The sequence below is a fragment of the Phocoena sinus genome, chromosome 19 (assembly GCF_008692025.1).
Source record: "Phocoena sinus isolate mPhoSin1 chromosome 19, mPhoSin1.pri, whole genome shotgun sequence".
NCBI classification, from domain to species: domain Eukaryota; kingdom Metazoa; phylum Chordata; class Mammalia; order Artiodactyla; family Phocoenidae; genus Phocoena; species Phocoena sinus.
In genome coordinates this window covers 3,180,273-3,196,358 of record NC_045781.1, presented here as the reverse complement: position 1 = coordinate 3,196,358, position 16,086 = coordinate 3,180,273, and the positions used below count along the sequence as shown (strand labels likewise).

The following is a 16,086-nucleotide window of genomic DNA, read 5'->3' as shown; positions in this document are numbered from 1 at the left end:
CCCGCCGTCCCGGGGCGCGCTGGGAAATGGAGTCCTCAGCCTGGAGAGGCGAACGGCAACCGCCTCACAGAAGGCCGCGGGGAGTGCTGGGAAATGGAGTCCATAAGCGGAAATTGCTCTTGGCAACACTCCGGCCTCGATCGGCCCCGAGGCACACTGGGAAGTTCGCAGCTCCGAGGTGTCGAAAGGAAACATGATTGAGAGGATTCTCCTGCGAGTGCTGGGAAATGGAGTCTAAAGGCTACAGGTGTGCCCCACAGGGCATGCTGCGAAATGTAGTTCACAGCATCAAAAGGACGAAGAACTGTCCGCTGGGGACCTAGTAGGAAATGGACTTGACAGCCCGGGAATCCTAAAAGGACTAGAAGTCCTAAAAGTCTGCTCGCTTCATCTAGAAATAAGCCCCAGGAGGACAGGAATTTTTGTCTTCCGTGTGCACTACTTGCTCCCAGTGCCAAGAACTGAGCCTAATAAAACGCGATCGGAAATAGTATTTTGGATGAATGAATGAATGGATTCCCTAGGTCGTGGGAAACGTCAGGACGCTACGGGAAATTTAGTCCGCAACCCTTAGACCAAGACAATCCCTGGGTGACCTCCCGGGGCATGCCGGGAAGTAAAGATTGCGGTACAAAGGTCACGGCGATCGGCCGCTGGGCACGCTGGGAAACGTAGTCCTCGGGGCCACGCCCCTAAAGGCACAGTTGGTCCTAGGCAGAGTCCCAAAGCACCCCAAGTCCCTGATAGAACCCCTGGGTCACATCGGGAAAGGAACCGAAGAGACGGGGTCCACAATGACAGCTCCCCCAGAGCCTTCACTGGCCCTCCCTGCTACTGTCTCCTTGGGACGTGGAGCACGCTGGGAAATGTAGTCCGGGCTCTACATCCTCGCAAGCCATGCTGGGATTTGTAGTCCAGGGCGAGGAGATCGAACAGATGTGGAGGGTGAATTGCCTCATACATAGCACCATAAAGCATGAAATAATCCTTATGTTAAGCACTCTGCACTTAAATCCTCATTGGGAAAGAGGCAGGCACTTTTAGACCGGAACAAAGACCCATAAAAAGCGCAAACGTTTCAGCATAACGGCGCTGAAATCCAAACAGAAGCAAGATTCTTTTTTCCCAAGGGATGTCAGAGCAGCCCTGCCCACTCTGAAGTCCCTGGGCTTGTGCAAAAAATAATAATAATAATAAACTACAAATCCCGTGAGGCCTGGAGACCGTCGGGATGGACACAAAGGGGATAGCAGTCCCGGAGCCAGAAATCATATTGTGACCCATCTGTGACCTCACAGACGACGCAGAACAGAAAGGCGGGTGGCGTCTCAGTTCCCGATGGCAGGTTTTGTTTGTTTGTTTGTTTTTGTTGTTTTTTCCGATGGCAGTTTTTCTTTTTTTTCTTTTTTTTTTTAGGTTTATCCACTTTTGGCTTTCTGTTTTTGTTTTGTTTTGTTTTCAAGAGCCACAGTGCCTTTATTTAAGCATTTTTAAAAATTGAAGTACAGTTAATTTACAATGTTGTGTTAGTTTCAGGTGTACAGCAAAGTGACTCAGTTATTTTATATATATATATATATTTATTATTATTAAGATTCTTTTCTCCTATAGGTTATTACAATTTTTTTTTAGTCTACGCCCTGCAGCTTGTGGGATCTTAGTTCCCCAACCAGGGATCGAACCCAGGCCCTCGGCAGTGAAATCCTAACCACTGAACCACCCTATTACAAAATATTGAGTATAGTTCTCTGTGCTCTACAGTACGTCCTTGTTGGTTGTCTATCTTATATATAGCAGTGTGATCAGTGGGTTTGTTTGTTTTTTTAGTCTATTCACAAGGTTGTGTAACCATCACTACTGTCTAATTCCAGAACACTCCCATCACCCCCAAAAAGAAACACCATTCCTTTTAGCCATAACCCCTCATTCCTTCCTTCCCCTGAGGCCCTGGAGACCACGACTCTACTCCCTGCCTCTATGGATTTGCCTTCTAGAAATTTCCTATCAGTGGCATCACACAATGCGTGGCCTTTTGTGTCTGGCTTCTTTCGTTATGATTTGGAGACTCATCTACATTGTAGCCTGTGTCAGAGCCTCATTCGTTTTTATGGCTGAAGGATATTCATTCCCTTGTATCCATTCACCAGTGGACGGACGTTTGGGTTGTTTCCACCTCTTGGCTATCGTGAGTAATGCTGCCAGGATTCCTGTACAAGTTTTTGTGAGGACAGAGATTTTCAGTTCTATTGGGGCAGAATTGCTGGGTCCTATGGTAACTCTACGTTTAACTTTTTGAGGGACCGCTGGAATGTTTTCCAAAGCGGCAGCCCCGTTTTACATTCCTGCCGGCTGTGTGTGAGGGTTCAACCTTACACATCACCGTCATGATTGTTGAAGATTCTAATAATAACAATCAAAGAACAGCAGGTGCTGCAGGGGGAGCATTTATTTCAAGCCACAGATGGGACACACACTCCAAGGGCTCCCGGGTGCCTGGAGGGGGGTGGGGGGGGCAGTGCCCAGATCCTCACTTCCAGCGGCCTCCGACGCGGCCCTTCCCGGCCCCCTTCCGGCTGTAGGAGAAGGAGGGGTGTCAGAAAGGAAGGCCTCCCTGACCCACCTCTGAGATGGGTCCCTGTCCTCAATTCAGAGAGTCCATCCCCCCAAATCCCCGCCCTCCCCGCCAGAGGAAGAGGCCGGCAAGTGCCTTCTCATTGGGTTCACTGCCTGGAGTGGCGTGATTAGTGGTCACAGGCCCACAGGCGGGCAGGAGTTGATGTCAGTGGGTGAGCTCAGCAGGTTCATATGGGCACTGATAAATATTTATGGGCACAGGGATGGGGGAAGGAAAGGGTGAGTGACTGAGAGAGGGTCGGGGAGGCTGGGGTGAAAGAGACAGAAAGATGGAAAATGAGATGGAGAGAGAAGATGAACAGAAGGCAGAGGGGAGGGAGGGAGGGAAGGAGACACAGGGGAGACAGAACAAGAAACAGAGGAAAAGCCGGGCTTCTCAACCTCAGCACCAGCAACATTCGGGGGCTGGATCATTCTGTGGTGAGGGCTGTCCTGTGCGTTGTAGGACGTGGAACAGCAGCCCTGGGCTCCACCCACCAGGTGCCAGTAGCATCCCCCTCCCCAGACAGGTTCGAAACATCCCCCGATATCCCCGGGGTCGGGGGCAAGGTCACCCCCGCCCTGAGAAACAGTGATTTAGAGGGACCTAGAAACAGGGATTGAGACCCCAGAAGAGAGCTGGAGGGTGGAGAGGAAAGGACACATTATGAGACCGTCCCAGAGAAAGAGGGATAAAGACAGAGCCCCCAAGAAGGGGTGGAGAACTGAAACTCAGAGTAAGGGGCAGCCAGAGGAAAGGAAAGAGAGGTCCCAAGAGTCAGATGGAGGGTGTGGGGCTCAGGGCCGGGTTCACACTTACAACTTCTGGGCGTGGCTGATGCGATTGTACAGAACATTGATCTGCAGAGACAGGGGGGAGATTCCGGCACAGCCGGAGGGACAGGCCGCTTACCCCCTACCCAGCCCCAGCCCAGCCCCGCACCCGGCCAGCCCCAGCCCAGCCTGGCCTCCAGCAGAGATGGGTCTCACCTCATACTTCTGCTGCTTCATCTTCTCCATCAGGTCAAACTTCTCGGACTCCAACTGGTGGATCCAGTCCGACAGTTCCTGGGCCTTCTCCCTGGCAGGGCAGAAGGGCTGTCATGGAAGGGAGCCAGCCCAGGCCATGAGCCCAAAGAGGTTGAGGGAACTGTTCAAAGCCACACAGCGAGTCTCTGAGTTCGACATTATTGGTGCCATTTTGTTAATATTTGAGGCCACGATATTCAAAGTGAATTGCAGCAAGGGGGTTTTAAAATCTCTGCCCACTTCTCCATATCCAAAACAGAGAGCTCACGTTTCTCTAAGGGAGGACGAGCATGGTTAAGGGCCTAGGCCCTGGAGTCAGAAAGCCTTGGTTCAAATACCAGCTATGGACTACCGATTTCTTCTATGTGAGAAAACAAACCTCTATATTTTAGGCTGCTATAGTCAGATCTCAGTTATTAGAGGCCAGACTTATTCCGAACTGTTAAAAATCTACTGCCTTGAACTGTTATAGAATGAGAGAATAGGTATAAAGTATCTGGCACGTGCTAAACACTCGACAAAGCTAGTTGTTACCATTCTTTTTATTCTTACTAGCAGTCTTTGTTGTCTTTTGCCAGCTAGTGGTCTTCAAAGGCTGTCTCTTCCATGGTGTGTTTTACTTTAAAATTTTAGAGACCATCATATGACGTCTATCTAATAAATAAAACTGAGATAACTTGAGATCCTCAAAAAATATTAGTAGATCCACATTATGAGTGGATGTGTGGTGAGGGAAGGAAAGAGGAGGAAGAAAGAACTTTCACGACATGTTATTTAGTGCTAGGCCCTGTGATAATGTGACTGGGGAAGGACGGCACATCGCCAGTGCTGGGCTGGAGCCAAATCCGCGCATCCTCTCCCGACTCCGACTCCGAGTGCACAGTTCTCACGCTGGTAGTTTGACATCAGCATGGTGGGAGTATTTACACCGTGGAAATGAGCAAATGCTAAGATGTGGACTTTTAGGCCCTGGAGATCCACTTGTTAAACATTTACCATCACACCACTTTGTAAAAGAGTGATGAAGAGCACAGACTACCGCACCAGACTGCCTGGGTTCAAATCCCCACTCTCCCACTTGCAAGGTGTGCAACCCTGGAAAGTTAACTTAACCTCTCTGTGCCTAGGGTTGCTCTTTCTTTTTTTGTTTTTTAATGCTCCAGTTGCTTGAGGGTGTCTACCTCATAGGGTTGTAAGCCCTCCACAGGGGGCTGCTGCTGCCATACTGACCTTTCACTGCTCTGTGAGGTAGATTTTGTCATCATCGCCTCATTTTACCAGTGAGGTAAGCAAGGCTCACAGAAGGTAAACCACGTGCCTCAGATCACCCAGCTGTAAGTGGTGAAGCCGGCACTGAGCCCCTGGCAAGTGGTTTCAGATGTTGAGCTCCAGACCCCATCACTGTGCTGCCTATGAGGTGGTGGATGTTTCTGACTTTAAACTCTGTGCCTGGGCCAGATAATGTCAAGACGCAGGAGAGGGCCCTGAAGGGGAGACCCTCCCCGGCCTCCCCTCAGGTGGCTTTACCACGGGATGCAGGCTGTGCAGACAGTGAGCTGTGAAGGGCAAGATAGAGCCCCACCCAGAAGAGATGTGGCTGGAAAACTGTTGCCGGTGCATCTGGCTTTAATTCACGTAAAAGATGGGGCCCATTCGGAGTTCCCAGGGGCCATCAAAACACCATCATCTCCTAAATTTTGGTCAGATCTGTTGTCTGGCTTCCGTATTATCACCCAGACTCTACAGGTCTCGGCACCCACAAAACGTGGGGCCTATATCAGTGAAACATTCCACAGGGGAGTCTACAGGGGCGCAGAGAGGGAGAGACACTTGCCCAAAGGCACACAGCACCAGGGCTTCCGCCCACTCGGATCTGGGTCAGGCGTCCCCTTATCTGCCTGTCTCATACCCAGGCCCCTCCCACCTACCGGAGCTGTTCTTCTCCCATGTGGTCGATGTTCAGAGGCTTTTTACGCTCCGACAAGATGCGCAGTTTCATCTCACGCCCTGTCTGGCGCTTACCCCGCTTCTGTTCTGCCTGACGGTTGAAGAGGACATCGTGAACTAGGGGATGGGTCCACCGGATGGCTCCGCACATCAGGACCCAGGGATCCAAGCCCCGAGCCCTCCTCGCTCAGACCCAGGGGTCCGGGCCCCCAGCCCCTCCTCCCTCAGACCCAGGGGTCCAGGCCCCCAGCCCCTCCTCCCTCAGACCCAGGGGTCCGGGCCCCCAACGCCTCCCCGCTCAGACCCAGGGGTCCGGGCCACCAGCCCCTCTTCCCTCAGATCCAGGGGTCCGGGTTCCCAGCCCATCCTCCCTCAGCCCAGACCCCCCAGACCCACCTCCCTCAGAACCAGGGGTCCGGGCCCCCAACCCCTCCCCATCACACTCAGGGGTCGGGGCCCACATCCCCACCTCCCTTAGCCCACACTCCCAGCCCCTCCCCCCTCACACCCAGGGGTCCCGGCCCCAGCCCCACCCCCACCCCCCTCAGAGCCAAGGATCCAGGCCCCCAGCACCTCAGCCCAGACAGCCCAGACCATCCCCCCTCAGACCCACGGGTCCGGGCCCCCAACCCCCTCCTCCCTCAGCCCAGACACCCAGCCCCTCCCCACTCAGACCCGGGGAACGGGCCCCCAACGCCTCGCCCCATTCAGACCCAGAGGTCCGGGCCCCCAGCCCCTTCCCCCGCAGACCCAGGAGTCCTGCCCCTATTTCCTCCCACTTCAGACTCAGGGGTCCGGGCCCCAGCCCCCTCCTCCCTCAGCCCAGAACCCCAGCCCCTCTCTCCAGAGACCCAGGGGTCCAGGCCTCAGTGCATCCCCCGTCCGACCCAGGGGTCCGGGCCCCCAGCCCCTCCTCCCACATCTTTGGGAGACCAGTCCTTTGTGTACCACACTACCCGTTTCCTGTTCAGGCCCTAGCAGGCTGAACTCACCTTGACCAGGTAACCCCCAAAATGGGCCCCCATGTTGGACAGAACCTTCTTCTTTTTGGCGTCATCCTCAGCTCGCTTCTTGGCCTCTTCCTCTTCCTTCCGCATCTTCTCCTCCTGTGGGAAGAAAGGGGTTAATTCCTGGGCCTCCCTCCAGCACCCTGGACTGAGAGGGGAGGGGGTCTGAGATGGGCACGTGGGAGGGGGCCCTCTTCTGCACTGAGTGAAGCAGGGATCAATCAGACCCAAGCATAAAACAAGGTCAATATCAGAACAGGCAAGGATGCTGACGGTCCCCTCCTCACCTTCCCAGGCCCGGCTGTGTGACCACCTGCAAGTCCTTCCTCCTCTTTGAGACTTTATATACCACCCCCAAGGAAAATATTAAACTAGTGGAGGGACGTGCTTGCTTTTTTCTGCATGCTCCAGCCTGAAATGGCCAATGGTGATCTTTGCTGTGTGACCTCAGTGCAGGCACGTACCCTCTCTGGGACTTACTCTTCCTTAGTCTCATGAGAGGAGAATGACTGTCCTCAGAGGGTCATGGAAGGTAACTTGTGATGGGAGTCGGGGGGCTTGGGGCAGTAAAGAGGCTCTTGGCCTTGAGCCTGAGGAAGAGGTTCTAGAATGCCTTCACTAAGGCATTACCACATCCAGAAAGTCTGCACTGCATGTTCCAGAATTAGTGGCTTGTCCAGACCAAAGCCCCATCCCCACTGGAGAGGCAGGTGAGATGGGCATGATGGTATTTCACTTGCCCAGGATTCCCCACCTGAATCAATTTCCTCTCGCTGCTGTAATTTGCAAACAGAGTGGCTTAAAACAATGAAAGTTTATCAGCTTGTAGTTCTGCAGGTCAAAAGTCTGAAATGGGTCTCATGAGCTAAGTCAAGGTATGGACAGGGTTGGGTCCTTCTGGAGGCATTAGGGGAGATTCACTCCCTTTGCTCTTCCGGCTTCTAGGGGCCGCCTGCATCCCTTGGCTCAGGGCCACTTCCCCCACCTTCCAAGGTCCTCCCTTGTTTACGGACCCTTGTGATAACACTGGGCTCACCCAGGAAATCCAGGAGAATCTCCTGATCTCAAGATCTTTAACTTAATCATACCTACAAAGTCCCTTTTGCCAGGCAGGTTCCCATATTCATAGTCTCTGGGAACTAGGATGTGGACATCTTTGGGAGACCAGTCCTTTGCGTACCACACCACCCATTTCCTGTTCTTTAAAAGTGGTTTCAGGGGGCTTCCCTGGTGGCACAGTGGTTAAGAATCCACCTGCCAATGCAGGGGACACGGGTTCGAGCCCTGGTCCGGGAAGATCCCACATGTCATGAAGCAACTAAGCCCGTGCGCCACAACTACTGAGCCTGTGCTCTGGAGCCCGCGAGCCACACTTACTGAGCCTGCATGCCACAACTAGTGAAGCCCACATGTCTAGAGCCCATGCTCTGAAACAAGAGAAGCCACCGCAATGAGAAGCCCGCGCACCGCAACGAAGAGTAGCCCCCCCTCGCCGCAACTAGAGAAAACCGGCGCCAGCAGCAACGAAGACCCAACACGGCCAAAAATAAATAAATAAATAAATAGATAGATAGATAGATAAATAGATAAATAAATAAAGTGGTTTGAGGGACTTTGCTGTTGGTCCAGTGGTTAAGACTCTGTGAGGGGGCATGGGTTCGATCCCTGGTAGGGGAACTAAGATCCCACGTGTCGCGCAGCGTGGCAAAACAAAAACAAAAACAAGTGGTTTGCGTGAGCCACTCCTGATGCCAAATCAGGTCATGTTTTCAAGGGTTAAACCAATGGGAGCATTCTAGCCACTCTCTCCCAACTAGCCAGTGATTCACTCCACAGTGGACGGGTGAACAATTTGAAAACATCCCAGGATTTGTGCAGGAGACAGAGAAAAGAGGAGTTTAAGCCAGAGCTGCTGGTGGCCGTTTGCCACCCCTGCCTGGGAACCATCTGGTTTACCTGGGACTGATGGGATGCAGGATTTCCAGGGCTCAGACCAGGAAAGTACCAGGCAAACCAGGATGAGTTGCTCACCCTCCTGGACACACTGTCCACAGAAATATTGGCCAAGATGGGAAGATAAAAGCTGGGTCTTTGTGATATTATTTGAGTCCCTTGATCCAGCCATGCCTGAAGCAAGCCATGCCCTAGACCTTTTAGTTATATGAGCCAATAAAGTTCTCTTTCTGCTAAGTTCAGTTTGGGTTGGAGTTTCTGTCCCTTCCAACAGAAAGACCCTTGAATAATACAGCATGAGGACTTTTATGGGATCACAGAGAATGTCATGAGTGGAAAATTGCAGTGTCCAGCTGAGAAAGTAACATTTGGGCTCTGGGAGGAGGGGAAACACCCACCACCAGCTTAGCTTGACGCTCACGCTCCTTCTCGGTTCTGAAGCGCTGTTGCTCAGCTCTCTCCGCCCGGCGCCGCTCCTGGGGGAGACAGAAGAATGAGGGGGTGCAGGGACCACCACGCACCCCCTTTATCACTTCCCAGGGTAGGTCAAGAGTGGTGATGGGCACCAACTTGGGTACTTTCCCAAAAGTTTCAGCCTTGGGTCTGTAGTGGACGGGAACGTATCTCCCAAGGCCCAAAGGATGGAAGGAGGGAGAAGAATTTGGGGAACCCCACCTCCCTTGACTCACAATACGCTCTTTTAGTGCCACGAGCTCCTCTTCCTCTTTCTTCCGCTGTTCAAAATGCACGTCAATGAGCGTCTGCAGCTCCAGCAGATCTTTTTCCATGCGCTTCCGGTGGATGTCCTAGGGGACAGAGGGTGGGAGCACGGTCATTCCCCAGGTGGTGCCCCAAGAGGGTGCCAACCTCTCAGCACTTCTGAGAAGCATCAGGAGGGGGAGCCCTTTGCAGCAAGAATTGGTGCGGTTGGGCTTCCCTGGTGGCGCAATGGTTAAGAATCCGTCTGCCAATGCAGGGCACACATGTTTGAGCCCTAGTCTGGGAAGATACCACATGCCACAGAGCAACTAAGCCCATGCGCCACAACTACTGAGCCTGCACTCTGGAGCCCGCGAGCCACAACTACTGAAGCCTGTGCGCCGCAACAAGAGAAGCCACCGCAATGAGAAGCCTGCGCACCGCAACGAAGAGTAGCCCCCGCTCGCTCTGCAACGAGAGAAAGCCCGCGCGGAGCAACGGAGACCCAACGCAGGCAAAAATAAATTAAAAAAAAAAAAAAAAGAATTGGTGGGGTTGACAGCTGGGACAGACGTCTGCCATGCACTGTGTTTCCAGCAGATGGCAGCAAAGCATCGTATTCTGACACTAAACTAAGGGGCTGCCAAGACACAATTCCAAAAGAAGCGGGTAGGAAACAAACAAAAAACAGTGGCTAGGGAGGGGCACCTCTTCCTAATTTGCACCCTATAGGCTAGCAGCCCCTCCTGGGATGAGATGTCTGTTACTTACATCGAAGTCCACACGTTCCCCCTCTGGGATCTTTGGGGGGATCAGCGGAGGTACCATGGGCCGGCTGAGTGGACAGAAAAGAAACACTGAGTAGTCTGACCTCCCTGCTGAATGTAAAATATTTTACTAATAACGTTTTATATGGATTCATGTTGAAATTCTGAGATTTTGGCTATAACAGGTTGAGTAAAATACGCTATTGGGATTGATTTGACCTGTTTGGGTTTACTTCTTAAAAGGCTGCTAGTAAAAAAAAAATTGTTTCTTAAGTTATTACATATGTGGCTTGCATTGTATTTGTATTGGGTAGTGCTGCTTTGGGGGACTGCCCTGGGCACTCCCACTTCTTGGAATTTTCTCTTCCTTTGGTTTCTTTCTTTCTTTTTTAAGCTGGAGAATTTATTTTTATTCTTGCAGTTTTATACTAGGAAGTCAACATTTTTTAATAATTCATTGTTCACAATTGATTTATAAGAAACTTTAATCCTTAAATTGTACATCAGTATCCTATGACTCCAAATCTTATTTATCACTCTCCTCCCAGTCTGAAGAAAATGATCATGTAATTTATTAACTTCCACAGACAGCACAGTCCCACTGACATAACATTTGGTTTGAAGTCCTACACTCATATGAAAATTAAGAAGAGCCAGTATCAAACTGGCCTGAAACCCGATTGTGTTCCTGGCTCAAGATAACTGTAGTAAATTTATAAGTCCACACTAAGACACAAAGATAAACTAGGGTGTGTATATCGTATAAAAAACTTTTCACAGTAGAGTAAAAATAACATTAAAATGTTACAGAATTTCAATCATATTACAGTGTTTTAATCAATTAGCTTTCAAATTGCCTGATTAATTGAATTAAATGCAAATAACTTTGTATGGGATTTTTTTTTATGTTTGCCCAGCATTTCAAAATGGTTATGGAATATAACTTTTAAAATGTCAAAATACGCTCTACAAATTGCACTTTTCTGCTAGGCTGGGCTAGCATCCTCCATGGCAAGATACCAGAACTATTGAATAAAATACACTTTAAAATCAATAGCTATTTTATTAATTTCCTTGAAATTATCATCATCATTACCAAAACCTTCCAGGATTTTGTAAGATTTGATTTCTTAAATACAGCTTTAAAGTTTAACTTAAGAAATGAAAAGATCCCTCATATATTTGACTCTTTATTTCCTTTTTTGGTCATTCAATGATCAAAGAGAATTTTAAACAAATTATGCTTCATCTTTCCTGGCTTAATAAAAAGCAACAATTTCTATTAACCAAATTAAGAGAGCTTTGCCCTTTGATTCATGCATGCGTGGGACACTCTTGTGATTAATGTCATTCACTCCTGTGACTTCGATTATCATCAATTACCGAGGATTCACCAACTCTGTCTCCAGCCCAGACTCTCCCAAACCCCAGACTCCAGTAAACAGATGCTTCCTCAACATTTCCTGCCTTTGCACACACCCGGCCCCAACTGAGCTCATCAACCTGTGGGTCTCTCAGTCTGTGGCCCCTTTCTACCCTATGCCCTCTGCTCCAGCTTAGGCCTTTTCCCCTTGAAAACTCACCACATCCTACAGTTCCCTGGCCATGTCATGTGCCTTTGTGCCCCCTTGCCTCTGTTTGCTCTGCCCTACAATGCCCTTCCCCTGATACACTCCACCCCTGAGACCTTCCCTCCTCCAACAAGCTTTCCCTGACACTGAAGCACACCTGTGCTTTCATGTGCCCCTGTGCTCTCAGCCAGATCGGATCCTCGGCCCCCTCTGCTCAGAACGCTTCCATGGCTCCCGGGTGTCCCAGAGAATTTCTGCATCTCATGCTCGATTGCTGCCTCCTTGCATCTCCAAGCTTTGTCCCCAGTGTCACACCCTCCAGGGTGAGCTCTCACAGTCTTCCCTGGTCTGCCTAGTTTGGTCTTTCTCATCAGAATGACCTGTGTCTGCATCTGTTCCCTGAAACGCTGGCCAAGATCCAGCTACTGGACCTTGTACACACCACTCCGCTTCGTCATCTACAATCTCCCTTCTACTTCCTTCAGCTAGCAAACTCTTCCGCCCTCAGGGCTCAGCATCACCTCCCCTGGGAAGCCTTCCTTGATATTCTAGGGCACAGATAGGGCCCTCTTCTGCACTACCATTGCTGTATCTGGGTCTGTTACACCAACAGGACAGCAAGAGTCTGACTCTTGCCAAACACAGTGGGAAGTTCACCAGAAATGTTTGTGGAAAGGAGGAGTCACTGTCCTCTTCTATGTTTCCATTTCCCCACTCTCCTTCTCTGCCTTTCTTGCAGCCTGTCTCTGGAGGTGGGTGATATATTTAAGAGGACAGGATTGGGAGCCCCACCCCCCAGGATCTCACCTTGGTTTGGGGCGCTCCTCTTCTGGTGGAGGGATACAAAAAGATAATTAGCAAGAGTTCGTGGGGTGGGCATGACACATCCAAAGGAGGGACCTGCCTCCAAGCCTTGGTTCCCCACAAGCCCAGTTCCCTTCTCCTGCAGCTCTGGGGGAAGGGTATGGGGGGGGGGGAAGAGGATAAGGGAAATCGGGGTGGCCATAAAGGAGGGAGAGGGTCACATGCATCAGATATACATTCAGAACTGGTGTGGGGGTCCCCCTCCCATTTCCCTGGGAACCCAGGTGTCCAAACCGCCAGACCACAAGGAGAAAAAACAAACAAACCCTCAGACCCTCGTTCTACATACCCAGAGCTCCTGCCCTCCATCAAGATCTAGCAGTGCAGGGAGGCCCCAAGCCCCCTCTTCACTCGGTGACCCGGGAATTGTGTCCCCAGCCCCCTCCCCCTTGGGGACAGAGGAATACAGACTCCCACTGCTAGTCCCTTCTACAACCCACGCCCCAACCTTTGAATGTATATGAAGGAGACAAGTAACGGACAGGCGAAGATGAGGGAGGAGGGGTGCCTCTCCGCAAACATCCAACCCTTCTGTAAGTATTCCTCCAGACTGGGGAAGAAGGCTTGGGTGTTGGTCCCTTTAACAAGGAAGGGAACGGGTTAAAGCCATTGCGAGGCTGTTTCCCTTCTTGGCCACTGGAGAGCGCGAGAGCTCTCCGGGGCTTAAAGGACCGGGCCTGGGACGGGTTACGGGGACGGGTTACGGGAGCGGGGAGGGAGTCATCTTGGAGGTCAGGGCCCTGAGGACCCCCGAAATCGGCCTCAGGAAGCGAAGCAGCCGCGGTTACCTCGCTCAGCCAACGTCTCCGGCTCCTCGGGGGCTGGGGAGGGGGCGGGAGGAGAAGCTAGGATTTGGGGAGCCGGGGGAGGGGAGCAGCCATGCCCGGATGCGGGAAGGGGAGAGAGGGGAGAGAGGGGAGAGGCTGTTAAAGGAGCTGAGGCCGAGACCATCGAGATCCCCGCCCCCGCCCAGCGTCCCCACCGCACCAGCCCCCCGGTGCCGCGTCCAGCTCCAGACCTGCGGAGTCCAGGGCCTCACCTTCCTCCTCCTCCTCAGCAGCCTCCTCTTCTGGAAGGGGTGGGGGAGACAAGAGGAGGCGTGAGGAGCCCGGGGTGGGGGGGGGGGACGGCAGAGGCTTCAGATGGGGGGAAGAGTGCGTGAGTGCGCAGAGACCCGCGTTCAGGTTCGAGTCTCATCTAGACGGGGGGACCCCTCTGGGCCTCAGCTGCAAGTGGGCCCACTGAGCTTTTCCCACGGGCTGTGCGGACCAGGAGGGTGGGCGTAGGGCAGGGTGGGCTAAGATGAGCCAAGGTGTCCCCATCTCCCCTCCCCCCCAAGGCCATCCCACTCTCCACTCACCTTCAGGCTGCTCCCTGAGGACCCGGGAGGGAAGGAGAGAGGGAGGGGGAGAGTTAGGCGCCTTGGAGGTGGGAGGTGTCCCCACCGCTCCAGGGCCCCAGCCCGCCTGCCAGCATCACTCACTCCTCATACTCCTGCTCTTCGGCGTCCGACATCCTGGTGTCCTGCTGCGACCTATGAAAAGCAGAGAACAGGCGGAGTGGGGTGGGGTCCAGAGGAGGAGGGGCCGGGGGCCGGGACCCCTGGGTCTGAGGGAGGAGGGGCGGGGCGTCTGGACCCCTGGGTCTGAGGGAGGAGGGGCCGGGGGCCTGGAGTCCTGGGTCTGAGGGGGGAGGGGCCGGGGGCCTGGACCCCTGGGTCTGAAGGAGGAGGGGCCGGGGGACTGGAGTCCTGGGTCTGAGGGAGGAGGGGCTGGGGGCCTGGATCCTGGGTCTGAGGGAGGAGGGGCTAGGGGCCTGGACCCCTGGGTCTGAGGGGGGAGAGGCCGGGGGCCTGGACCCCTGGGTCTGAGGCGGGAGGGGCTGGGGACCTCCAACTCCTAAAGACTCCTAAACCGAGGGTGAAGACAGCGCATTGGGAGATACGGTCCGGGCAGAGCCCCAAGGCTGCAGCCCCCGCCCCCTGACCACAGCTGTCCCCTTTTGTCTTATGACAAGTCCGTAGGAACCTGATCTGAGTAGGCATTAGGAGGAGGTATTTGGGAAGGGACAGTGGTCCGAAGACAATAGCTGCCCCATCCCCAGGGTCTATTTTGGGGGGATGTCGTAGAGGGTGACACCGAGGACATCTCTTGAGAAGTATTCGTGGAGGGGGGGGTTCTAGGAGAATTAATCATACCCGCTGCCCTCTCCCACCCCAGGTCCCCTCCCCTTTGGCTGGTTATCTGCCCACCTGTCGCCTCCTTTCACCTTCACCCACTGCCGTGGAGGGGACAGGACACAGAAGAACAGCTTCTGTCCCCAGACCTCATCCTGACCCCTAAATACTAAGAGTCCCCAATCTCTGAGATCCCCAAGGCACCCAGGTTGAGAGGCCCCACAAAATCCCCATACCCACAGACCCCAATTTATGAATTCTGAAAAACAGTAACTCCTCATATCTCCAGATTCTGAGACTCCAACTGTCGAGACTCCCGATTATGCGTGCCCTAAAATCTTGACCCCCTAGGTCTTGACATCCCCTAAATTCTGAAACCTCAGGACTGTGAGACCCCAAAATCTGGATGCATAAACTCAGGGGACTGATTCATGAAACCCCCAAATATGACATTACAAATTCTAATACCTCCCATCATGAGACATGAGATTCTGCGACCTCAATTCCTAAATCGTCAGATTCTGAGACACTGCCCCCCAGTTCTGACACCCAGACTGTCTGTCATCCAAGCCCAGGGACTCCCAGTTTCTGAGATTCCCTCAGACTCAGACCTCCGAGGTCCTAAGGTGTTGTATTCTGGGACCCCCAAACCCTGCACTCCCAGCTTCTGTAACCCCCAAGTCCTAATACGTTCCCTTCCATCCCCAGTTCCTCTGGGACCCTTACCTGAGGCTGCGTCCGCAGAGGTGTGAGCGGTGGGGCAGTCTTGCTGGGCAGGCTGAAGCACCCCCAGTTTATAGTGGGAGGCTCAGCCCCGCCCCAGGGGGAGAGGGAGGGGTAGAGAATTCCTTTCCTCACACTCAGAGGCTGCCCTGCCCCCACTCTGGCTCCACTTTCGGGATAGAGGCACCTCCTGGCTGTTCCAAGGCGTCTCCTCCATCCCAAAAGCATTGTCCAGGAGCCCCGGGCTGGGTCAGGCCACCCTCGGGCTCCACACCTCCCAGATCACACGGCACACTGTGCTCCGAAGCCCCTTGGAGGATGCTTATGGATGAAAAGGGTACAAGGGACCCCTTCTCGCTCCATGAAGGGGTCCCTTTCTCTGTGTCTCTCTGGGCCTCCACTTCCCATACCCCGTTTCCCTGTCTCTATCTCTCCTTTGTCTCTGTGACTCTTCGTCTGTGTTTCTCTGTGTGTGTCTGTCTCAGCTTCTCCGTCTCCCCACCTCTGTCTCTGTCCATCTCTCTGTCCCCCCCTCCCCACCCCCATCCCTTTGTCTGCCACCAGGATTCCACCCTGGTGACAACAGGCGCTAAAGCGGGGAAACAGGTGTGTGAGGGGGAGGAGGAGGGGAGGGGGAGGGGGTGTGTCAGGCCCACAGGACCTCACACTCCCCACCTCCATCGGACACTGATCTTTTTTGGTAGCCCCTCCCCCTTCCCAGCCAATCCACCACCTTG

The 16,086-nt window shown here is 53.0% G+C and overlaps 1 protein-coding gene across 6 annotated transcripts; it reads right to left on the bottom strand.

Moving 5' to 3' along the window:
- Window positions 1-2,423: 2,423 nt before the first annotated feature.
- On the bottom strand, window positions 2,424-15,629 carry TNNT1 (troponin T1, slow skeletal type). 6 transcript variants are annotated; one of them, XM_032612886.1, is made up of 15 exons: window positions 15,353-15,413; window positions 13,934-13,984; window positions 13,811-13,824; window positions 13,490-13,519; window positions 13,239-13,295; window positions 12,899-13,028; window positions 12,394-12,415; window positions 10,020-10,083; window positions 9,239-9,355; window positions 8,948-9,025; window positions 6,582-6,695; window positions 5,571-5,680; window positions 3,604-3,694; window positions 3,434-3,474; window positions 2,424-2,573 (listed from the first exon to the last, which is right to left on the bottom strand). In XM_032612886.1, exons 2-15 carry the CDS (start codon window positions 13,938-13,940, stop codon window positions 2,528-2,530), a joined length of 921 nt encoding a protein of 306 aa, XP_032468777.1. In that variant the 5' UTR covers window positions 13,941-13,984; window positions 15,353-15,413; the 3' UTR covers window positions 2,424-2,527. The 6 variants fall into 6 exon arrangements, with proteins under 6 accessions (XP_032468777.1, XP_032468779.1, XP_032468780.1 ...); XM_032612888.1 differs by lacking the exon at window positions 12,899-13,028 and having other exon boundaries at window positions 15,353-15,629; XM_032612889.1 differs by lacking the exons at window positions 12,899-13,028; window positions 13,239-13,295 and having other exon boundaries at window positions 13,469-13,519; window positions 15,353-15,628.
- Between the last annotated feature and the right edge of the window lie 457 nt (window positions 15,630-16,086).

Excerpts from the sequence above, each read along its gene's own strand:
- TNNT1 (XM_032612886.1), bottom strand. Across the intron at positions 9,356-10,019 it reads GGGAACGTGTGGACTTCGAT|GACATCCACCGGAAGCGCAT; the intron begins GTAAGTAACAGA and ends TCTGTCCCCTAG. Across the intron at positions 3,475-3,603 it reads TGAAGCAGCAGAAGTATGAG|ATCAATGTTCTGTACAATCG; the intron begins GTGAGACCCATC and ends CTGTCTCTGCAG.